Source organism: Callospermophilus lateralis, chromosome 18, assembly GCF_048772815.1.
Source record: "Callospermophilus lateralis isolate mCalLat2 chromosome 18, mCalLat2.hap1, whole genome shotgun sequence".
NCBI classification, from domain to species: domain Eukaryota; kingdom Metazoa; phylum Chordata; class Mammalia; order Rodentia; family Sciuridae; genus Callospermophilus; species Callospermophilus lateralis.
The window spans coordinates 522,045-547,421 of record NC_135322.1 but is presented as its reverse complement, the minus strand read 5'-3'; the positions used below and the strand labels follow the sequence as shown (position 1 = coordinate 547,421).

At 41.1% G+C, this 25,377-nt stretch overlaps 2 protein-coding genes across 2 annotated transcripts; both read left to right on the top strand.

The window, feature by feature from the left end:
* Positions 1-18,360, top strand: Zscan4 (zinc finger and SCAN domain containing 4). Its single transcript, XM_076839206.1, has 4 exons — positions 1-396; positions 1,145-1,310; positions 1,403-2,150; positions 18,009-18,360. Exons 1-4 carry the CDS (start codon positions 1-3, stop codon positions 18,358-18,360), a joined length of 1,662 nt encoding a protein of 553 aa, XP_076695321.1.
* Positions 18,330-25,377, top strand: LOC143384357 (uncharacterized). The gene is made up of 3 exons (XM_076839399.2): positions 18,330-18,813; positions 20,773-20,899; positions 22,162-25,377. The coding sequence occupies exons 1-3, from the start codon at positions 18,730-18,732 to the stop codon at positions 23,544-23,546; spliced, it is 1,596 nt and encodes a 531-aa protein (XP_076695514.2). The 5' UTR covers positions 18,330-18,729; the 3' UTR covers positions 23,547-25,377.

Here is a 25,377-nt window from a genome sequence, read left to right as displayed (position 1 = left end):
ATGGCTTCAAATCTCACAAACTCGTCTCAGTGTAAAACATCCCAGAATGATTTTGAATTAGAAAACACAGAATTTAGACGAACCCAAGGATCTGCTGTCCAGAACGGAGAGATCATCTCTGAGTTCTCAAGCTCTCAGCTCAGCTCACTTCCAGACAATGGTGACTCAAATGCAAGAAAGGAGCTGCAGAGACTCCATGGGATTTTTCACTCATGGTTGCAGCCGGAAAAGCATAGTAAGGATGAGATCATTTCTCAGTTGGTCCTGGAGCAGTTTATGATTAATGGAAACTGCAGGGACAGATCCATTTTGAAAGAGAAATGGGAATCAAATGGAAGAAACCTGGAGAAATTAATGGAAGACCTGACTGATGATTGCATGGAGCCACCAGTCTTGGTGAGTAGATGGTCACGGACTCTGGTGGGAGACAGAGCAGAGTCAGGAAGGAGCACAGTCTAGTACAGTTTCCTGGAAATAGAAGAAAGTCCTAGCAGACCTGATTTCTCCTCAGATCACACTCTCTCCCAACCACTCTTTCTCACCAAGGAGAATTTTCACTGTTCTACTTAACAGAAAATATGTATCTGTTTATTCTGAGGATATATAGGAGCCAAACACATTGATTAATTGACGTTAATAGATTCAGTTTGTGCAGAAGTGGTGGCAATCTATAACAAATTAACATTTGAGTGAAGACCTCAAGGATTAAGAATTACTGTGACAGGAGCTTTTATTTCCTTAGGGATCCACAATATAATATTATTAATCATGAAAAAATATAATTTTATTAATCAGTGATAACTAATCAAGAATGCATATTAAATGAGATGCTTTCAGTAGATACACATAAACCAAGGTTATGTGTTGCCCAGTTGATGAAAATATTGTGGCCAGAAGTTCACCAGAAACAGCATTTTCCCCAGGCATAATTATTCTATAGTTACAAATTCAATGTTCATAGATACTTATAAAGCATGACAACTTGTGAACAATGGAAATAGCACCATCAGAGATAGGGTTAGACAAGGTGTGGTAACTCAGAGTTGAGAAATCTTGTGATAGTCTATTGAGGGCAAGTTTTCCAAAAAGTTTTTTTCCTTACACAACTGACTCACAGATAAAAATGAAATGGCTTTCTTTACAGGTACGTGTTCACATGCAAGGACAGGAAGCCCTTTTTTCTGAGAATATGCCCTTAAAAGAAGTTATTGTTCATCTCAAAAAACAGCTATCAGCAGAAAACACAACAGGAGAGAATAAAGGGATATCCTTCCAGGCTCTTCAGGATTCTCCCCTGGAGACAAGGCAAGGTGAGTCGGCAGGCAGACCTGCACCCTGAGGGTTATTCTGTGTGTGCCCTTCTTGAGTACAACTTCATTTCATGGCTTCTTTACCTCCACAGGAAATGAAGATAAAGAAAAGGCATGCAACAACTTCTGGAAAAATACTCAAGTAAATGACAGTATTACTTGTCAAGGAACTCAAACACCTTCCCTACTCATTATCCAGGAAGATAACTGTCTTAGGTTAGAAGATGGAGGTGCTTCTTGTAAGAACCCACACGACTCCAGGAGGGGAGTCACATCTAATTCTGAGAAAGGGCCCCTGGAGGGACCTTCTTCCCAAAATGTCCCTGTGGAGGAGCAACCAGAGTTTCTCCCCACCTCAGACCAACCCTCCTCCGAGTTTGTCCCTGCCCACCAGAGCAATAAGGGAAACTCCACATGTGGGGGACACCATGAAAAATACCGTGGAGCTCAAAAGTCATACAAATGTAAGGAATGTCCCAAGATTTTTAGGTATCTCTGTCACTTTTTAGCCCACCAGAGAAGACACAGAAATGAGAGGCCATTTGTTTGTGCTGAGTGTCAAAAAGGCTTCTTCCAGGTGTCAGACCTACATGTGCATCAGATGATTCACACAAAGGAGAAGCCTTTCAAATGCAGCATATGTGAAAAATCCTTCAGCCACAAAACCAACTTGAGGGCCCATGAGAGAATTCACACAGGAGAAAAGCCCTATACATGCTCCCTGTGCCAGAGAAGCTACCGCCAATCGTCTACATACCACCGTCACCTGAGGATTCACCAGAAAATTAGACTCAAAAGTGTTTCTTCCACACCAAAATCTTCCTCAACTACTGCCCCTATGTAATTTGAATGCATATATTGCATACATGTGTATTTCCATAGTATTTATCCATGGAGAACATACAATGTAACTTCCTGATTATGTTGTCTCTCACCATGAAAATGTAAGGTTAAAGAGGGCACCACATGTGTCAATTTTGTTCACTAAAGTATCCCAAGTGCTTAGAAAAGTGACTGATATTTCATGTTTAATAAATATCTGTTGAGTAAACAAATTAATCTGTAATGTTCATGCTATTAGCCGCTTAGAAATAAAAAAAAATGTGCCCACATGAAAAGATCTATCCTGGAGGACAAAACACCACCACCTCACAGTGTCCAGAGGGGCTTTCACTACCCATTGCCCCCATCATCCCAGCACACTCTATTCTGTAACCACAGACACCTAAAAACATCCTGAGCAGAGGTGGATATTTGAAGGCAGGTCTTGCAAGATGACTTTTTCAATTTACTGGAAATGTTTATAACTAAATTAGGACTGAATATGACTGATAACTTAAAGCAGAAGAAGGTAATTTTATGAACAGATGACAAAAAAAGACAACTATTTCCCATTATTTTCTTCCAAGAATGGCAGGTAAGGAGGGAAGGGGAATTTATTTCCAGAACCAGCTTTAAAAGGAAGTTCGGAGAAAAAGAAATCCTGTGCAGATCTGAGGTGAATGGGCATATATAGATCGACTTGTTGGCATGTATTGGTGGGATGCTTTCCACTAGGAAATTGGAGCTCAAACCCACTAACTAACTAGAGGATGTCATGCAGGAATGCCCTAAAACATGGAAGGGGGAATTGTGCATCTCTAATGGTCCCTCTACAGAACTATGGGGCTGTGTACAGTGCTCTATTGGGTGGGACTCATTTATTCATCCTCTTTCATGGACTGTCTCCAGGTGTTTTGCTACTGTGGACATTTTTGCATATGATTCTTGGTACACAAGGGAAAACATTTCTTTAATAAATGAGGCAAAGAAAAACATTTTGTGAGCTTTTATTTTTCCTTTTCTTTTTGAATCCATGACAGCAGAAAAAAAAAAATCCTGAATGTCCATGTCTTCTCCAACACTCAGTATGGCGATAGCTTTGGTTTTCATACCTGGATCCTGAGTACAATTATTGGAGTCTCCAGGTAATATAAAGGGGCAAATAAAGCTCTTTGCCTCCTTCCCCCTTGCACAGTTGGTAGGCTTGGATTCTGTAGGTGAAACGCACGCCTGTCCATTCCCCAGGACACACAGCTCCCACAGTAACCGGTCCTGGCTGTTCACAGGAATCACAAATCGACTAAACCATCGCCTGGTCTAGCCCACTTCCACCTGTCGGTCATTATGTCCTATCCAGAGTCCAAGCACAGCAACGTTTCCTGCACATAACTTTTGGCACGGGTTCTCACATGGGACTGAAGGCTAAATTCCAGGGATAAGGTTAAAAACATCTTCTGTCTAGGGAGCTGCACTGGAGGCAAGCTCTGCGGAGGCGGACCAGTGCCACCTGGAACTTCCTGCCTGAAGCTCCGCAGCAAAGGTTGGACTGAGTCCCGGAACTTCCTGCCTACAGCTCCCTACAGATGTTGAACTGAATCCCGGAACTTCCTGTCCAGCGCTCCACTGCGGCGGATGGGCGGAGTTTCGGAACTTCCTGCCTACAGCTCCCCTACAGAGGTTGGACTGAGTCCCGGAACTTCCTGTCCAGGGCTCCACTGCGGCGGATGGGCGGAGTTTCGGAACTTCCTGCCTACAGCTCCCCTACAGAGGTTGGACTGAGTCCCGGAACTTCCTGTCCAGGGCTCCACTGCGGCGGATGGGCGGAGTTTCGGAACTTCCTGCCTACAGCTCCCCTATAGAGGTTGGACTGAGCCCTGGAAGTCCCTGTTCGCAGCTCCTCTGTGGAGGTTGGACTGAGTTCGAACTAACAAGCTGTTTTGGAATTTCTGTTTGTATGGGTATGTGCAAGGAGGAGGGCTTAATGTGTCATTAGGTCTATCTTTGCAGTTACCATCTATTTAGGCTGAGGTAGTGGCTTCTTTTTTTGTCTTTAAGATACTGATGTCTGAAAAGCGAATCCATTGAAACATTCAATAATGATCACATGCCAGGAGCGTCATGTCCCTTGCGATGAAAGTGCAAATTGACTCTGGCTTACTCTCTAGTATGTGACCGTTTTTCGCTCATGATAGCCTTGGTCAAGTAAAATCATTCTACTTAGCTTTATCCCTTGCTAGGTGCAGTCTTTTCCTGCCAGTCTTTTTCAGTTACCTGATTTCACCCTATGGTGACATTAGAACTCCTAGAGTCTGACATCTGGCTCATTTATTTAGTGAGGTCTGCTTTTTTTTTTTTTAATAGCACATGGTACTTTTTATTGTGAGACTCAGTGGAGACGTCTGTACACCAACTTATGTGATGGTAGCAGCTGCCTTCTTAATGACCTGTGTCCCACCCTGACATATGAACTCCTGTTTTGTTCCTTCCAGGTGCATCGATCAGATTTAGAGTGGAAATAACCCCCCAACCTCAGCATGTTCTGCAAGGCTGTTTCATCAGCAATGGCTGGCTATCTCTGTCACCGTCCTTGAATTACTCTGGATTTGGGGGTTGTTTTATTTTGGTTTTTGGTACTGGGGATTGAACCATTCAGGGCATTCAACTACTGAGCCACATCCCCAGCCATTTAGGGTCTCACTGAGTTGCTGAGGCTGGCTTTGAACTTGCACGTTTTCTGAATCAGCAAGCCACTGGGGTTATAGTTGTGCATCACTGCCAGGCCCTTGTATTACTCTTTTGCTCTTGTCTTCTAGTCTAACTTTTTCAAAAGTGCCATGCTCTTTCCCAACATCCAGTCTCTGCCCTTGCAGTTCCCTATACCTGGAACACTATACCTACCTCTATGCAGAGCCTCCAAAACTACTCCTATTTTGGACACTGCATTGATAATCTCAACCTCCTAGAATTTTTTAACATGCAATGTCTACTATTCAGTTAAAAATCAGTGCCTAGAAAAGATTGCAGTGAGATAAGAAGGTCTCTATAATGATGATAATTAGGGAAATGGGAGAGAAGGACCTGCCTCTTTCCTTATCTCTAGTTCTCAGAAGAGGATATAAACAGAGTGACCCTTGTTGTAAAGTAAAGGAATGTACCTAAAAAGCAGCTGAAGAAAGCCACCTGCAGTTTGGACTTACTGCCTATCCTGTATATTCCACTAGATTATAGGTATAGTGCTCCCTTCATTGTAGCCCTTCCCATCACAATCCAGGGGTGAGTAATTAATGAAATGTTCATACCTCTCCATTGAGTCCTCAGAGTCCTTCAGGATGGGCAAACAGTACACTGGGGTATTTGCAGCCCTGGAGTTGAACAGTCCACAAAAATTAATTCTTATCTTTCTTATATCTCTAAATTTATACTCTCAGGGCTGGGACTGTGCTTCAGTGGCAAGGTGCTTGCCTAGCACCTGTGAGACACTAGGTTTCATCTTTAGCATGGCATTAAAAAATAAATTTAAAGGGCATGCTGTCCATCAATAACTGCGAATTTTTTAAATAAAATAAAGTGATACTCTCAGACTTTTCCTGAACAATCTATCATAAATCTCAACTACTTATGTTTTCTATTTCAAAATAACCTCCAAAGTCAAATAATGGACTCTGACAGAAGAGTTTAATTGTACCAAACAATAAGATAATAAATATTGTTCAAATCATCTTCAAGAACAGAAAGAACTGGCCAGGCATGGTGGCACATGCTTTTAATCCCAGCAATTAGGAAGCAGAGGCAGGATGACTGCAAGTTCAAAGCCATTCATAGCAACTTGGTGAGACTCTGTCTCAAACTGAAAAGAACTGGGGGTGTGGCTTAGTGATTACATGTCCCTGGGTTCAACCTTAGTATGAAGGAGGAGGAGGAGAAAGAAACTGTTCTATAAGCCTAATGTAACTTTGTTATAAAACTTAAATAATTAATATGAAAGGTGAAATCTAATTACCAAACTCAAAAATATTGATTTAAAGGTTTTTTTGATTTTTTATTTGTTTTAATTAGTTATACATGACAGTAGAATGCATTTATGCTCTTTGATATATCATACATAGATAGGATATGATTTCTCTTTTTTTAAATATTTATTCTTAAGCTTTAGGTGGATACAATATCTTTATTTTACATTTATGTGGTGCTGAGGATGGAACCTGGTGCCTTGTGCATGCTAGGCGAGCACTCTACCACTGAGCCACAACCCCAGCCCCAATTTCTCATTTTTCTGAGTGTACCTGTTATAGAATCATTTTGGTCATGAAGTCACGTATACACATAAGATAATAATGTCTTTCATTCTATTATATTTCCTGTCCCCACATCCCCTCTCCTTCCCTCCCACCATTTTCCTCTACCTAATCTAAGGTAACACTATTCTTCCTTAGTGCCCCCTCACCTTATTGTGAATTAGTATCCGCATATTAGAGAAAACATTTGGCCTTTGGTTTTGTAGGATTGGCTTATTTTGCTTAGAGTGCTATTCTCCAACTCCAACCATTTACTGGCAAATGCCATAATTTTACTCTTCTTTAAAGCTGAGTAATATTCCATTGAGTATATATACCACATTTTCTTTATTCATTCATCTATTGAGGGACACCTAGGTTGGTTCCATAGTCTAGCATTTGTGAATTGAACTGCTATAAACATTGATGTGGCCCTGTTTCTCCTGTGCTGTGATATAAACCCAGGGGTTCTTTACAAGCTGATCATATTCTACTATTATCCTTGATATACTATGAAGCTAAGAAGAGTGTTAGGACATGAATGTAGGTTTTCACAAGAAAGGTGAAGGGGGAATCCTGGTCATATACAGATCCTAAAGATACAGCCCCTCCCCTGCTCTGTCCATCAGTGGACCCCTGCAGGTCATACAGATGGTAAGTAACTGGAAAGTAACATGGGTGGGAGAGCCAGGATCAGAGCCCACCTGGCCCTGCACATGGAGCCCAGCAACAGGGCACTGTGGGAGCGACTATCCTGAAGGTGTTTTCTCCCATCTGTGAATCCACTGCGTTTCCACACACTGCCCCTGTAACTCTTTTGACATCAGGGCTCTGAGGCTTTTTTTGCTCAACAAAATAAACCTGTATGAGAATTCTGTTTAAAGTATTCTCCTTTGAAGTCCTCTCCTTTTCCTTATGTTAGAAAGAGTTCTGTTGTTCAATTTCTGACCTGTAAGTATACTAGTTTCCTCCTATGTTATTGAAGACTTAATATTTTGTCATCTGCCTCATAATCTAGGTTTTTAAATTCTAGATTCTAGTTCCTCTCTTTATAGCTTTCCCTGCCCCATTTTATGATGAATTGCTTCTCATTTTACATAGACTGAGGAAGAGCTTACTTGCCATATTATTTTTATAATAAAATACTACTCGTTTATTCTGTCCATATTTAAAAGCCACATCTATAATTATGGCAGCTTACTGTTCCAGAAGCATGATACTTTCTGGAAGATTTTATCTGTAGTGCAGCATCACACGTGTTCTCACTGCTCCCTTCTTCCACTCTCTTCCCTGTTCTCCTCCTCCCTCCCTAGGTGTGCAGGGTCAATGATCTCATGATCTCACCTAATCACAGAAAATTTATAAATGAGTGTGTGACCCTGGACACAGGAGAATGAGGGTGCATATAGAGTGATTTCTAGACTTGGAGCCTTCTCTGTGTGGACTTACTCATGTCAAGACGCTGAGGAAATGTTCCTCAGTTGAACTTACGAGAGGTCCTGGATGTCATACATTCCCCCTCTCTCTCTCTCTTTTCTCATAGTGTTTAGTGAAAACATCAACGATGGAGCCATGCGATTATTGATGTATTTATAAAACCTGGTCTCTGTAATGTGATAACAGGCTATATTTCCTTTACATGCTGGTCCACCAGTCAGGCAAACTCGCGCTGTCTCTTTACATTGAAAAGCATGGACAATACAAGTGCACCCTAGTAGAGAATTGTAGATAACTTTGTTTGGGGGAGACTCTCAACTCAGGCTAACACTTTAAATCTCATGATGCTTTGTAAAACACAAACAATGCTTCTCGTGAGGTAGTGTTCATACAGGAAAAAAAAATAGATGACCTGCTTAACAGGAAAAAAACCCGCCCCTCCTCTCCTAAATATAGGAAATAGCAATTCAAAGTACTGAATTATTTAATATCTCAAGGGTAACACTATAGTTTTGGAGTCCCCTATAGTCTCTTGTATCTAGAGGCTTGGTGCTCAGGTTGCTGGTATTGGAGGTGAAATTTTAAGAGGTTAAAAAACACACATGATTATGATTGGATGCCTCATTCTTCATATCATTGTCAAGATCCAGGGGTTGAGTAGCTCTCATACGACAGTCTCATAGTAGGCACCACTGTCGCTCAATGAACCTTACCCCAGAGAGGCCTGTGTGCCCTCAGAAGGGAATGTTAAAAACTGGTATCTCTTCTGCTTCTGGTTCAAAATGTAATCATTTAGTTGCTACCTCATGGACTCCTGCCATTTTTATTAATACCATGAGGCAAGACATCCAAGGGATCACTTTTGCAGATCATGCAATATACTATTTGGACTTTCAGTCTCCAAAAATGTAATATAAGTAAATCTCTTTTTTATCATCAGTAACCTGTGTCAGCCATTTTATTATAGTAAGGAAAAGTAGACCATTTTATCAGTTTAAAAATTCAAGTTATTTTCTAAGTGTCTTTTATTCTATTTCATGTACATTTCATCTTATCCTAAGTGTCTTGACATATATTTTCTCTTTTCATTCCCCCTGCTCACAAATATCTGTGCCTTTGAGGAGTCTTTAAATTCAGTTTGAGTGACTGGATTATAGGAAGGTGTTGGGTGGATTATCTATATTAATCGATTCAGTTTTTCAAAAATGATAAATTATAATGCAGTTATCAGTTTAGAAACTAAAAAATGTGAAGGAAATGAAGACTAGAATCAAAGTTTATACTACCTAAAAAATGCGGGGAGGCACACTAAAAAGTGTTGGACAATGGTATTTTCTTGAAAATTCAGTCCATTTGAAGCAATACAGATATTTGACCTCATTCTATTACTCTTTTTCAGTAAATATAAAACTTTTAGTTAGGTTGGCATAAAGATCTGAATTTACTTGTCCTGTTCAAAACCACAGATACCCCTTGTGGTTGGAGAGTTATGTCCCCTTCACATCTAGAAGACACATATAAGTATGATTGGCTTTCTCCATTCCTGGTATCATTTTCATGGTTCAGGGCATCAACACCTCTCACATGAAAGTTTCATAACAGGCACTGCTACTGCTGAATGAATCTCAAACCACAAAAGCATTCCATGTAACACCTTGGTCTAATGCCTTTCTAACTTTTTTACAGACATAGATAGAAGTTCATTTTTCTGATCCTTAAATCTATACCATGAAGCTGTGTGCCTAAACCTGTGTTATTACTATTTGACCATCATCCTTATAGCTGTATGCTGATTAACAAAAATACCCTAGTAAATTTTTGAAATTGTAGTAGAATACAAATACCCAAACAGTGATTATTTTAACCATTTTAAATTACATAGTACAGTAACATGAGGAGTATTCACATTGGTCTGCCACCAATCTTCAGAAACTTTTTTCATTGCAAAACTGAAATCCTATACCCATTCAAAAACTTTTTATTAGTTTTTCCCTTTGCTTCTAATAGCCATAATTATAGGTTCTGTGTCTATCAGTTTGAACATTCTGGATGCCTCACCCAGATGGAATCATATAGTACTTGGTGCCACAGTCCAGCTGCAGCAAAATAACCGGGGGGTGACGAGGAACTTGTGTAGATTGATACAGCAGGAGTGGGAGCCCTTTATTGTAGGACCGGAGGGGTATATATACATTACACACAGCTTATCTTAATTAACATAAACTAGATACAGCAGTCAACCAATAAGGAAGCTCCACACTTAATGGCTCACTGGCGTTACTTCACAAACCACTCCCTCTGGCAAAATGCCAGGCGCCATCTTGACTTGTTTACAGACCTTAACAACTTGGGACTGGCTTCTTTCTCCTCACACAACGATGGTTATCCAGGTTGTAGCATGTGTTTTTTCCTTTGGGCTGTGGTTGTGGCTCAGTGGTAGAGTGCTTGCCTACCATGTGTGAGGCACTGGGTTTGATTCTCAGTATCACACGTAAATAAATTAATTAATAAATATCCATCAACAACTAAAATAATATTCTAAAACTTTTCTTTCCTCTTTAAGGATAAATAATATTACATTGTATGTGTATACCATTTTGCATTTATGCATTCATCTCTTGGTAAACTTTGGATTGCATTTGACTTTTGTGAATAATGCTGCTAGGAAAAATAGGCATTCAAATATCTTCAAGACTCCAATTTCAATTTTTAAATACATAGCAAAAAGTGAAATTCCTGGGATCACATGGTAATTCTATTCATAATTTTTTTCAGAAATCTCCTTTCTATGTTTCAGGAACCTCCTTTCTGCATCAATTTACATTCCCACTATGTGGCAGAAGTGTTCCAATTTGTCCACATCCCTGACAGCCCTTGCTGTTTTCTGTTTGGGGCGCATTTTTTCTTATTGTTTGTTTGGGCTAAGATCCATTTATTATTGTTTGTTTGGACTGGGATCCACCCTACTGATTGAGAGTTGACAAATCATCGTGAAGTTTTGAGTTTGTGGTGCTAGTGATCACAACCAGGACCTTGCACATGCTGGGTAAGCACACTCCATCATGGAGCTATATCATCAATCCCTCACTGTGATTTCGATTTGCATCTATCTAATAATTAGTAATTTAAGCATTTTTTCATAGGTCTGTGGGCCACTTGTATTTGTGTTTGGAAGAAAATATATTTAGCCCTGTACTATTTTAATCAGATTATTTGGTTTTCTTTCTCTTCTTTTTCATTAGTGGTTGTTTGTAAACTATGAATATGAATGCTTTATCAAATATATGATTTGTACATATTTTCTCCAATTTCTTTTCCAAATTTTTGAGATCTAAGCTGGGTTAATTTCAAAAGAAGTGGTTAACTATTTAAGTTCCTTTGGACATTAATCAGAACTTCATTTATTTGTAAAACATTGGCTTTATGATAATAAGATTCCACATAGAGTGATATGGTATATCTCTTCATTTATTTAATCTTTAATTATTTTCTAAAAATTATACTGATTGTTGAGTTCCCCATATTTTTATTTTAATTCCTTTAAATCTGAAAAATATCTTTGAATTGATAAGCTGACATTACAGTGTAATATTTTTATATTTATTTCCCATATTTAGTAAGTGTCCAATTTTTACATTAAATACAATTGATTCAGCTAATTAAATTTAACAAATTGTACAACAGATTTCAAAAATAAAGGTTATTTAGTAATATTTTGCCATATTTTAATTTCCCATTATATTGTCTACACAGTTACACCTTTGAAAATTTACAGTTTTGATAACAATTGTAATGTTATTTCTGACTTTAATAAAGATGGATACCCTGTTTCAACATCCTAGCTTCAAACAATCCGCAAATCTTATCAAAATATTTTATGAAATGATGTTAAACAAGTATTATAATCAAACTGTTCATGTCACATTGAATTATTTTTAAGTGAAATTAGGCTTTTTTTAAAGAAACTATAAATTAGTCACAGAGATGCAAAGTGCTTTAAATAAATGAAAGAAACATATTAATGGAGCAAATTTTTTAAACTTGATGATATTTAAATATCTCAAACATTTAAATTTTATTAAACACATATGAGATGTACCTCTAAGCTCAACACAAAGCATCTATTAATATAAAAAAAACAAAGCTTTAGAATACATTCATCAGTGGGAAAGATTTATAAATATAATAAAATGATGAAAATTTGTTTTAAGCCACTTTAATAAAAGTAACACATACTTTATTTTTCTCTCCAGGGTCTTTGAACCCTAATAAATTTATCTTCCCTTCACAGATAAGAGAATGATTCTCAGGGAATTAGCAGTGGGAGTTGTCTTCTTCCAGACTACAGTGGGAATCTTGGCAATTCCTCACTTCTATTTCATTATTTATTTTATTGAGTGGAAAGAGTTTGATACCCAAAGACCTGACTGTAAAGCACTAGCTTTGACCAACTTCTTGACTATTATCTCAAGAAGAATTTCTCAGACAGTGATAGAGTCTGGGTGGAAGTATTTCTTGGGTGGCACTGGATGTAAACTTGCCATCTATCTTTATCAAGTGGCCCAAGGGATGTCTCTGTACACCACCTGCCTCCTAAGTTGCTTCCAGCAGTTGTAGTCAGCCCCAGCAGCACCAGGTGGATGGAGCTTAAACATAGAGCTGCCAAGTCTGTTGATCCCTCTGTTCACCTACCTGGCTTGTGCCTCTGCTTCTACACATGGTGATCACCATGAGGGTGACTGGCCCTCATATCAGCAAAAATATCACTAAGAGATTCAATTTTGGGTCCTGTTTGGGGTTGTTTCTGGCGCTGGTGCAACTCCACTGTATGTGTCCATGCTCTGCTTCACTGCTGTTCTGTGTTTGGGTCCATGGCTCCAAGGCAAGCATCCTTCTCATGCACAAGAGGCAAGTCCAGTATATTCACAGTGCCCACTGCTCCCCTGGAGTGTCCTCAGAGTCACCCAGGCCATCCTGATCCTGGTGTGTAACTTCATTTCTGTCCACTCATTGTTTTCCCTCCTGGTACTTTATGTATCATTTTTGATAGTCCAAGACTATGGGTGATAAGCATCTTTGCATTTGTAAAAACCTGTATATCCACTTTTAACCCCTTCTTCAGTAAGGACCTTATGCCTCTACACTCTATTATTCTTGCTGGGGGAAAAGATAATTTTCTCTAAATTTGTCACAGGATTTTTGGCAATTTTTGGTCTCTGCACCATATATATATCACCATTGTGGCCCTGGTGAATTCTGTGGTCTACTTTTTCTCCTCTTCTCCATTTAACTCTTTATATTTCTCCTGTTTTGAATCCAATCCACTTTCCAGTGCTCCCCTCTTTTGTTCCAGCTTCATGATTCCAGACATTTGGCTACTTTATGTTAACAAGCAATGATGCCTGTGCCTCTCAGTTTTACTTTTCCTACTGGAGAAAGAAATTTGTATCTTTTGCAACTGATTATACATCTGAAATATTCCTATTCTTTCCAGAAAACCAGTTTTACTTTCCCAATTTATAAGTGAGTAGTAAGTTCAAGATGTTCTGCTGGAAGTGTGTGATACCTTGTGTTTAAGAGAATTATTGATCTTGTTTTGTCCCATAAAATAAGATAGCATGAACAATTATATAAGGATATTTAATATAATTTGTTATGATCTTCAGTGGAGATATTAGACATTTATGAGATAACAAATGAAAGTTAAGTTCAAGGATATAGAAGAAAAAAGTCATTGTCTGGCTTGCTCTCATGATGGTCCAGAAAGACCTGAAGAGCACTGGACTTTTCCAGTCCTACTTCCTAGGTGTGGATGACTTAACCAACATAGGCTCCTGCAGGTCACAGGCTTCTCCACTGGGTCTACTACCTGGAGTGAGGATCTCTCAGCAAGGCCCTCTGGCCTGCAGCTTCTTCTCACCACACTCCTGCAGGTGGGTTTCCAGCAGTGTGGCTCCACTTAATCACCTGTCTGGGAACAGCTTCCTGGGGAAAGCCAGATTGAGGATTTTTGACAAGTTCCAGAAACCATATTTCAAGCAAGTTCTGCCACTGTAGCTCTGTAGTGATTCATTCAATGACTTCAGGCTCTGTCTTGTTGACAATACTTGGAACTCAGTTTGGGAATTTAAGGCACTCTCTTGAATATTTGAGGTTAGTGTGTGTGTGTGTGTGTGTGTGTGTGTGTATACACACACACATACATATACACACACAAAAATCACACTAAATTTTATCAGATAATTCTTATTATCAGATAATTTATCAGATAATTCTTATTATATTATTTATGCTAATGTTGTATTATATATCATATAATAATATGTATTATGCCAATTCACATATATGATATGTTTTCCTATATTATTTACAACTATATCCTATATCAGTATTTGTAGTATGTTCATCATCTGGGGCACTAATGCAGAACAGATAGGCTGGGTATTATTTTGAAAAGTGAATACTCTACAGCAGTGGTTCTTATTTTTTGGCATCTGTACATATGACTTGGGTTAATTACGAATATACAAGCTTAGGCTCACTGAAATGGAGAGACTTGTGATACTACTATTCTACTTTATCTAGAGTTTGGGAGCGGTAGCTCTTGGTCACTGACTGTAATGATATTACACTGCATGAAGCACTGGTCATAAAAGGGAAAACATGATGAAAACATTTTGATTAATGAACAGAATTTTTAAACCTTTATAATATCAAAATATCTCAAACTTTACATTTTATTAAATGTATTTAACATGTACCACTGAGAACAACACAAAAATATATACTAATATAGATATCTGAAATTGAGTTAGCTCGCTGAATTATACTCCTGCTATGCATAACTATAAAACTTTCTAAAATATCTGAATCAGCTTCTTTGATATCTTGAACAATAGACAACACAGAGGCCTGCACAGAGGAAAGGAGCCCAAATATCAGAGGGTGGAGGCACCTGAGCTCAGAGCCAAGGCCTGAGGTGGTAGTAGTCAGTCTGTTATTTCATCTTCTTAGCAGGCCCTCCTTGTTAGGCCAGCCCTCTGGGTTCCATCAGTGTAGAGGCTGAGACCCTCACCCTCACATCAGAGGTCAGGTCCAGAGAGCTGTCCCCAGGCACTGCATCCCACCTGAGACTGCTCAACATGGCAGGACTCGTTGAGGATGATGAGGCCCCCCTGCGGGTCCTAGACATCACAACAGACACCAAGGCTGAACCTAAATGTGGGAACAGGTCCCAGTCTCCAGGCTTACACTTAGGCATACTTTGTCCCAGGAAGCTCTGAAAAGAAACAGCTTGGGCAAAAGACACCCATGGAGTTTTCTGGAGCCTTGAAAGGTCATCTGAGGGAGACCTGGGGGACCATTATGTTGGACCTGGCTTCTCGCTTTCAACTGGCCCACATGGATCAAGCAGGTAATGAAATACAAAGCAGAATTTTAAAAGAGGCAGATTTAGGTCTAAGTTTGTAAATAAGGATGTTTTAGGTCTAAAATGAGAAAGTAGCTTTAAGTTTTCCAACATTTCTTCTTCTAGCAAGAAAAGTAAAGTAAAAAGCTATAAAATATGATTTATTTTTTACTAAGAAAATCATTTTATGTAGACATATTTTAATGTATTGCTGAAAGAAAACCTTTAGACAAATTAAAGTAAGAAGTTTATTTGAGGATATAAAGATTCATGAGTGGAGCAGGCCCTGAACTAGTAGAATGCGTTCAGAGGGTTCTCCCTAGCAGTGTGAGCTGTGAGCTTCCATAGGTCAGTAAAGAAGTCCCTGTTGGCTCTAGTAGGCCAGTTGGCCTTTTTTAGGCATAGTCTGATGAGTTGCTTGACTAGTATGATTGGATAAAACCCAACAGCATGTGATTGGCCATTGTGATACCTGTAGCTTAGGTTTTTGGTTTGTTTGTGTATTAAGTTAGGTTGTAGTTTATTATATGTGGAGAGTAGAGAGACAATCTCAGACTAATGACTTCCTGTTCATTTAACAATATGGATACACACAGAGAGAAATGGATTCATGTGCAGACACAATGCTACTAACATTTTTATTCAGAATGTAGATATATCTGAGACTTTTGACATTCCATTGTATAAGTTTATATAGTGTAGTATCCTTTCAATAAACAATTGAAAAACTTATTAGAAAAACAAATATGTAATAGATCACTTTTCTTCCTTGTAGCTTTATACAGAATTCCTGCTAATTACAGAAATTCAGGCACCTGGTTCTGCAGGAATCACACCAGAAAAAATAAAATTTACTAAATGCTCAACAAAATAATCTAAAAACCGGTTAAAGTGTGTTTCAGATAGCAAGTAAGAGTTATTAAATGAATAAAAATCTTCTCAGTGAATTGACATTTGAACTTGACTCACAGAGTTCTTGATTCACTGGGTCTGGGTTCAGAACTGAGAATGTATATTTCCACTGAGTCTTCTAGTGACATTGATGGCGAACATCCAGGAATCAAACTAGGAGAATCACTGCAGTAGGAAAGGTGATGATGTCTAGTTCCAGGGCTAGCGAACACAATAGTGTACATGTGCAGGTCCCAAGGGCCAAAGCCAAGGATTCTAAGCCACATGCCCTGAATATCTCTGCAATGGACAAGGCAGATAAAGGCTCAGTAGAGTGGAGTCTCAAGCCTTCCACTGCTACATAGTCCTGTGAAATCTCCACCACATAGATCACCCACTCATCTGCTTCTTCTACCTGTAACTCATTCCAAAATACACACATAGCTCATCCCTCACTTCCTTCAAATGTATGCTCACTGACCCTCTTAAAAAGCACCACATCTCTCATTTTCCCTTAGAAAAAGAGCATTTCTTTTTTTTGAGATTAATCTTAGATTTCTGAAAGGAAGTGACTATGTCTCAGATCTCAAGTAAGAGTTTTTAAGTGGAAAAAAGCATTGCTCAATGAATTGGACACTGTTTACTGACTGTGTAGGCAGGAAAGATGTTTTCTGTGCAAGCCACAGTCAAATCCACTTTTGTACTACTGCTTCAGTGTGGCCTCAAATTCCTCCTCTATCATATACAGGCATGTCTATGCCACTCTTTTTTTTTTTTAAAGAGAGAGAGAGAATTTTTTAATATTCATTTTTTAGTTTTCGGCAGACACAATATCTTTGTTTGTATGTGGTGCTGAGGATCAAACCCGGGCCACACCTATGCCAGGTGAGCGCACTACTGCTTGAACCACATCCCCAGCCCCACTCTTTATTTTCATTCTTGCCCCTAACAGAAAGCACACAAGCTGACCAACTGACTTCAGTGCTTCAGGATGAAGCATTTTAATTGCAATACAATAATTTTTATTAAGCTTCCCAAGGAGGGCACACATTCTCTGTGTGAATGACTCTATAAAATATGTATTTGAATTCATAACCTTTGGGAGCTTCTGAAATAATAAATTTGACTTCTAGGTGCATACTGAGTTTTTTTTAATTTTTAAATTTGTCTTAATTAGTTATACATGACAGTAGAATGCACTTTGATGTACATAGATGGTATATGATTTCTCAATTTTCTGAGTGCACATGTTGTGGAATCATATTGGTGATGCAGTCACATATATACATAAAGTAATAATGTTTGTTTCAATATACTATCTTTCCTATCCCCACATCCCCTCCCCTCCTATCACTTCCCTCTACCTAAGTAACACTATTCTTCCCTAGTGCCCCCCACCTTATTGTGAATTAGTTTCTGCATATTAGAGAAAACATTTAACTTTTGGTTTTATGGGATTGGCTTATTTTGCTTAGCATGATATTCTCAAACTCCAACCATTTACTGACAAATGTCATAATTTCACTCTTCTTTAAAGGTGAGTAATAGTCCATTGAGTATATATACCATATTTTCTTTATTCATTCATCTATTGAGGGACACTTAGGTTGGTTCCATAGTCTAGCTATTGTGAATTGAGCTGCTATAAACATTAACAGAGTTTAAAATTTTAAGTTTCCAAACACTTGGGCTACCAGCTACTGCCCCTTCCGCTTTCAGAAGGGAGGAGTCCTTTCCTCTGTGCTGGTTCCTGGAGCTTAGCCTGAACTCCAAATGATCACCACCCCTATGAGTGACCTCTGGAGCTAGGAAACTGCATTACCCAGAAGGCTCTGCATTGAGCAGCTACGCCTGAGCCAATGACAGCTCGGGAAGTGGGCGTTTCCATGAACGCATAACGCGAGGGCGGGACTTCCGGCGTTTCCTAGGAGGCGGCCATTTTGACGTTTCTCGGGTGTGTCCAGCAGCGCCGGGTGGGGTGGAGGCACCGGCCCGGGGGCGGAGGGCGCCCCGCGGGCCTGCGCAGAGTCCCGGGGCTGCCGTGACCGCGCCCGCCGGGGGAGAGTGCAATGGCGGCGGCCGCGCCGCGGGACCCCGCGCGGGTGAGCGCCGCGGCCTCGGCGGGGGTATCCGCTGCGTGCGCGGCCCCGCGGGCGGCCCGCCTCGTCCTGTGGGGACGGGGCGGAGTGACCAGCCGCCGGCGCGGCCCGGGGCTTAGAGGCCTCGCCTTCTGTTAGGGTTTCAGACGTTTCTCTGAAGCGACTTCACAGGAGGAACCGGTGGAAGGGCGACGAGCTCGTGGGGGCGCGGGGTCGTATTGCTTAGTCCGGCGGCCGTGAGCACCAGGTGGGAGGCAGCCAGCCAGGCCCCCATCTCAAGGCCAGGGGTGCGAGGGGGAGCCGGCCCACCATCCCGGAAGTCAGGCTGCCCCTTCTCGTGGCTTAAGGAACCTCCTCAGGGAGTGCTGGGCCCCGCCAGCCTGCGCCTGCCTCCTGCCTCGCGAGACTTCAGTGCCACTTTTCTAGTCCGGGGTGTGGGACCTTGGGTAAACTCCAAGCCCAGGGTCCTAAGGCCACGCCAGGACCTGATGGAGGCCATCCCTAGAACGGACACCTGGAGGTTGCGGATGAGTGGAGGGGAACCTGACCTGGGAATGTTCGGGGAGCCACGGGTAGGGATTGTGATGTCCGCCTGCAAAGCTGGGTGACTGTGCTGAGGCAGTGGGAAGTTAGGGTCAGAGGTCTTACTAGTCTCCGTCCCTCTGCAGAGTGGAGAACAGACAGGGGTTGAGGGAAGGAAGATCAGGGTGGAGGCTAGGGCCATACTCAGATGAGGCTGATGGGCCACCATTAGAGATTACATTTTGGATGTGAAGTTCTTTTAAAAGGCAACTTCTAATTTGGACATTGAGGAAACAGGATTCAGGAATGACCCTGTAGTTTTTGAGGGAATTCAGTTTCAATTAACTGAGATGGAGAAGATGGTATTAATAATAATATTCACTGGGACATCAGGAGTTTTGATTTGGCTATGTTAAGAGTGTAGAGTTGTTTCCACCAGAGAGGTAGAATTAAGTGGGGAGCTGAATACGCTGGTGTGGAAATCTGGTAAGTGGTTGACAGTGGAGACATCCAAAATGTGGTTGTTGTGGACTAAAGTTAGTGAGCTGTGAGTCACATTGAGGATTCATGGTGGAAGGCATAGGGGGCATGGGCAGGGTTGAATGGAGCCAAGAACAGTGCCTCTTGGTTCAGTTTCCAGTTGATGGCAATCGGCTTTACAAATACATTATGGGAATAGAGGTAAAGGAGGTGAGTGGCCATGAAAGTAGGAGGTAGCAAACAGGATGTTTTGCAGGTAGCATAGGCTTTCACAGGAGGAATGGATGTGGGGTGGTTGTGAGGTATAGGTATATTTGAGGCAAGATGACACTTGGCTGGACTTGGTGTCCAATCTGTGGAATTGCTAGGATTTTAGGTAGTGACTTCAGTGGGGCCTAGTGTTTCATTCTGCCTGGAAGATAAAGCCAGGGGCAGATGTAATCACATCTGTCTGTGAGAGTCACTGGCCCGGGGTTGAATGAAGAGTGGAGCAGATCTTAAAGTGTTAGGTATATAGAGAAAAGTTGGATATCTGGTACAGACATGAGTAGAGTAGGGTCATGAGTTTTTGAGATGAACACGTGGCCAGTGTGGCTAAGTCTGGGGCCAGGCAGGGGGCTTAATATAACCTTGTCTGCCACCACTAGTGGAAACTATAAGAAGTGCAGGGCAGTTTTTGATCCTGTTCATATTTGTCAAGCATACTGAGAGTGTTGTGTGGTGTCCTGACAGCTGGTAAAATTCGGATGATATCAAGTAAACTGAATATAAGTTCCTTTCCTCACTCTTCTCCAGCTAATAGTATCTCCACACAGCAATTCTTTTTATGAAGGGGACCAGACATAATTTCTGCTTATTCCTTTGTAGCAGATTTCACCTCCTTACCAGCCCACGTAGTTACCCAAACATATCAATTGAAGGGACCAGGGAGTATCTTACCCTTTTGGTCCTAAAAAAATTGCATCCCACAGCCCCTGGTTCAATTTTTCTGGACCACACCTCTATGTAGTCTTAAGTGATATACATCGTCCTCTACAAGGATTGTCTTCAATCTATCCAGTATCAGATATTGTATGTTTGGTCATCCCCATAAACCTAGGGTGAGAATTTACCTTCACCAATGGTGTGAAGAGAAGGAGGTAAGGAAATCAGGAAGATGTGGTGTAGGACAGTGAAGTTGTTTTGGCCATGAGACTTTGGTATCTCTAGTTATGAGGGATGTGTAGTGTAAAGAATGATGTGACTTGGACAGCAAGTAACTCTGACTGTCCTGGGGTCCTGTATTGAGACTGACATGATCTTGGGTACAAAGGGGCAAGGGCAGATACTTCTGTGCCAGGTCCCTGGCTAAGTTATCAGTCCACCTGCCTGTTGTTGATGCTGTGCCTGGTGATCAGTGAACCCATAAGAGTACAGTGGCAATTGGAAACTTGGGAATGGAATGGGCATGAGATAAATATGTGGGGGAATGGATTGTGTGTCCTCAGGGAAGGGACTATTTGTGGTTTGATTTTCTTCCATTATGGCAGGGCAATATAACTTTTGAAGATGTAGCCATACACTTCTCTTGTGAAGAATGGAATCTCCTTGACCAGGCTCAACAATGCCTGTACCGTGATGTGATGGTGGAGAACTTGGTCCTTATAACTTCCCTGGGTAAGTTCCTGACACCCACCCATGAGCCCCGAGCAAGTCTGTTTTCTTGTCCTTTTTCTGAGAGGCAGGTCTGTCCTCACACACGACCATTGGCTCTACTTCCCTCTCTGCTCCCTGGGTAGGTTCTGTGGTTACTAGGATTGAGATGTGTACTGCTTCTCTTTGCCTAAGCATCCCCAACTCCTGTTTCCCTGTAGCCTCACAAGGAGAGACTCAGGATCAGAAGTCTTGCAATCACGTTGCTGCATCCTGCCTTCTTTCCCTCTCCATGATTCGATGTCTTTGTCCAGCTTTAACACCTCTATGTGCGCCAGGTTCTACTTCCTTCTTCTAACCAATGTTTCCTTATGACTGCCTGTACCAGGGATCATGCCACTGAAATGCTCATACTTACAGGGACTGTACTATTCTTACAAGACCTTTCTTTGAAATTTTCTTTCTAATATTTGTTTTATTTCTCTGGGCTATCGTGTGCTAAATTTTTTCTGGGTCAATGCTGGCTGCTCTTGTTTCCCATCTTTCCCTTAGTACTTGTATCCCTAAGTGCCATGTTTTTGTATCATTTTGGAATTGAGGTAAATAGTCCTCATTGGTTCACAAACAACATCAAGAGGAACTGAGAGGAAGACTGCCCCAGGTTAAGAAAATGACGTGAAAGCTGTGCTCGCATCGTAGCAGATATATATTCTGTTTGAGTAGTGTTTTGGTGCCAGTGCCAGTGGCTGGAGCTCATTTCTGTTTTTTCCTTTGTCATTTTGATACTTTGTTAATTTGTCAGCTCCACTACTTGTCACTTCTACTCTCATATCCAGCCTGCAGCTAATTTACACATTTCTGAACTCCCACTTCTACAGTGCTCTCCAACATTCGCCTTTATATATTGTGTCATGAAATAAGCATACGTCCTTAAACTGTCCATAAAGGCCAGCTGCTCTACTAAAGGCATATATTTTTCTTGGGCCTGGATACACCATTCCATACAGCACTTAGGTATCATCAGCAGAGAAGGTTATGCAGGAAGTTGTTTGCAGAGGATAAACTTTCAAATTCTCCCTCTTCTCTTTCTGTCACATCACATGGTGTGTCCCTTGCCTCATCAACTCTCCCCCATTCTGTCATCTTTATATCCCACTATTGCTGAGCCCCTCATTCTCAACCAGAACCCAACTCCCTTGTCTTACAAACAATCCCATGGATTTGTTCCTTGGCTTGTAGCAGTTGCCCCTTCCCACTAGCAGTTCACTAGCATTTCTTGCTTTCAGATTGTTGGCATGGAATGGAGAATGAGGAGGATCTTTCTGAGCAGGATATTTCTTTAGAAGATGTGTCCCAAGTAAGGACTTCAAATGAAGGTCTGTCTCCTCAGAAGGCTCCTCCCTGTGTGATGTATGGCCTGGTCTTGAGAGACATTTTGCACATAACTCATCACCAACAGGGAACACATTGTCAGCAGAAACTGTACAGGTGTGGGGCATCTGGGAAACAATTGTATTTCTCTGCAGACACTGATCAGCACTTTGGAGAGAATCCCTTCAAAAGCAATGTGGGAAGAGCTTTATTTATGAAGAGGTACAAATTCCATGAATCAAGGGAACCCTTTGCCTGCATAGAAGTTGGGAAGGACTTCCTGGCCGGCTCAGAATTTCTCCATCAACCAGCCACTTGCATTGAGGAACAGTCAAATGGCAAAAGTAATTTGGGGACTGTCTGTCACAATGGAAAAACTCATTTTGACTATAGAGAATACATAAAGACATGCAGCCTTGAACACACAACTGTGCAGCAGCAGAAAACCCACACTAGAGAAAGATGTTATATGTGCAGTGAGTGTGGGAAATCTTTTAGCAAAAGCTATAGCCTCAATGACCACTGGAGGGTTCACACTGGTGAAAAACCTTATGAGTGTGGGCAGTGTGGGAAATCATTTAGGCAGAGCTCTAGCCTCATTCAGCACCGGAGAGTTCACACTGGAGTGCGACCTCATGAATGTGAGGAATGTGGTAAATTATTTAGCAACAAGTCCAACCTCATCAAACATCAGAGAGTTCACACTGGAGAAAGGCCTTATGAGTGCAGTGAATGTGGAAAATCCTTTAGTGAGAGCTCAGCACTTCTTCAACACCAGAGCGTGCACACTGGAGAAAGGCCTTACGAATGCAGTGAATGTGGGAAATTCTTTACATATCATTCCAGTCTCATAAAGCACCAGAAAGTTCATAGTGGATCAAAACCTTATGAATGCAGTGAGTGTGGGAAATCATTCAGTCAAAATTCCAGCCTTATTGAACACAGGAGAGTTCATACTGGAGAAAGGCCCTTTAAGTGCAATGAATGTGGGAAATCCTTTAGCCAGAGCTCTGCACTCCTTCAGCATCGTAGAGTTCACACTGGAGAAAGGCCTTATAAGTGCAGTGAATGTGGGAAATTCTTTACCTATAGTTCCAGTCTCCAAAAACACCAGAGAGTTCATACTGGTTCAAGGCCTTATGAGTGCAGTGAATGTGGGAAATCCTTTACTCAAAACTCCAGTCTCATTAAACACAAGAGAGTTCATACTGGGGAAAGACCTTATGAGTGCAACGAATGTGGGAAATCCTTTAGCCATAGCTCTAGCCTCATTAAACACAGGCGAATTCATACTCGATAAAGGCCTGTGGGAAATGTGGAAAACCCTTTAGCTGAAGATCCAATCTCTACAAACTTGAAAATTCACCTTAGAAAAGTCCTTGTGAGAACAGTGAACTTGAGAAAACATTCAGCTGAAAGCCTTATCTCAATGGATACCACAAAGTTCATATGAGAAATATACCTTTGATTTGCATGGATATGTTATTTTCTTGTTCATTATACCAGCTCTTGAAGGGTTCTGGTGGTGCCACTGCCTGAATAGGACCACATACATCCAAGCATCCACTCACATTCCAGGTATGTGGGAGCTAGGCTGCACTCATTAATCTGCCTGGGCCCCATGCCAAATTCATGCCACTGAAAGCTTAACTCTACCTCCTGGAAGGTGCCCACAGTATGCACCATTCACCCACCCCAGTGAAACAGGGCTCTCCTGTCTGTGGAAAGGATTTGTAAGTAGGCTAAGCATTCATCCCCTTTTCATCTATTTCTCTCTGATGAGTTAGCCCATGCCACAAGGACTGCTGTTGACTTAGGAAGGTGGACCTTTTTCAGAAATATCGTTGGTTTCATGTGACTCTTGATGGAATTTTTCCAACCACAGAATCACCAAGTGTGGGAACCACCTGTGTCTCATTGCTCCGGTTGTCTGATAATATCTTTATTGGTTGAGGCACCAGTTATTTGGGGGAATTCTATTTACTGAATGTAGTTCTTTGAAAACAATTGGGATCTTTTGGGTGAACAAGTTTGTTGGGATCCCAAACTTTGTGTCCCTAGGGAGGGTAGTGGAATGATGGCAGAATACAGCTCTTTCTGGCTTGGGCCTTCTGTATTGCTGCCTGAGGCTTCCAGGAAAAACTGCAGGGTGCTGTTTGAAGTTGGGAGAGGTAGTGACAATCTGATGCTTTCCTTTTCAAAGGGATATTGCCTCAAGCTCAGTATTGGCTGGGGTACCTGTTTGTCAGGCCCTGCATGGATCTGTGTGCCCTGACATTCTGAGTCTCATAGGATAGCATCACAAGCTGTAAGATTATAGTTGTTACAGAAATACTGGATTAATAGGTAGTGGGAGAGACTACCACAAACTGATTGGAAGGTGCCTCTTATACATGGGTATCCACAATGTTACAGTCACCCTGGCTATGAAAGATGAGCAGGTCAGAAATACTTAGGACCTCCAGAACTCTGTATCTTGTGTAGCTGAAGTTATTGTCAGAGACTGCTCATCTCAAGGCTATACTGTGCAGACAGGAAAATAAGGATTCTAAGAAGGGAGATCTTGGTCCACTTACATGGCCTCTGTGAGCAGGCAGTATTCCTGCCAAGTCCAGAGGAAACAGTCTTCACCTCTTAGCTATGTTTGTTACCACTGAGGCAAGAGGTCCCCCAGGGCACGAGGAGAAAGGTGATGGAGTCAACATTGTCAATCCTGATTTTTCAAAAACAAAGAAATTCAGACTTTCACCTGTACAACAATAGATTCATTCATATCCTGGAATTGTATGTTATTGAAATAATTTTAAGTTCTCATGCTTTTTCCCCTGGGTATATTCAAACAGCATATATGTGATTTATCAGTATTGCTTATATGGTGGGATTTTTGTTAATTTTAAGAGAAAGGAAAAAGGTTTGTGGCTTTGCTACAAAGAAGAAACACTGGGTACTCCTGTCCCCAAAGCTGTGACTCTGCCCATCAATAGGAACATGAGGATGACTGGATATTTTTTATTGCTGAGAAGTATGAGGTTATATGGCTATAACCTATTTTTTATTTATTCATCTGGTCATAGATATTTTGTTGTTTACAACAAGTTTTAGATTTATTGCAAATAAAGTTGCTGCAAACA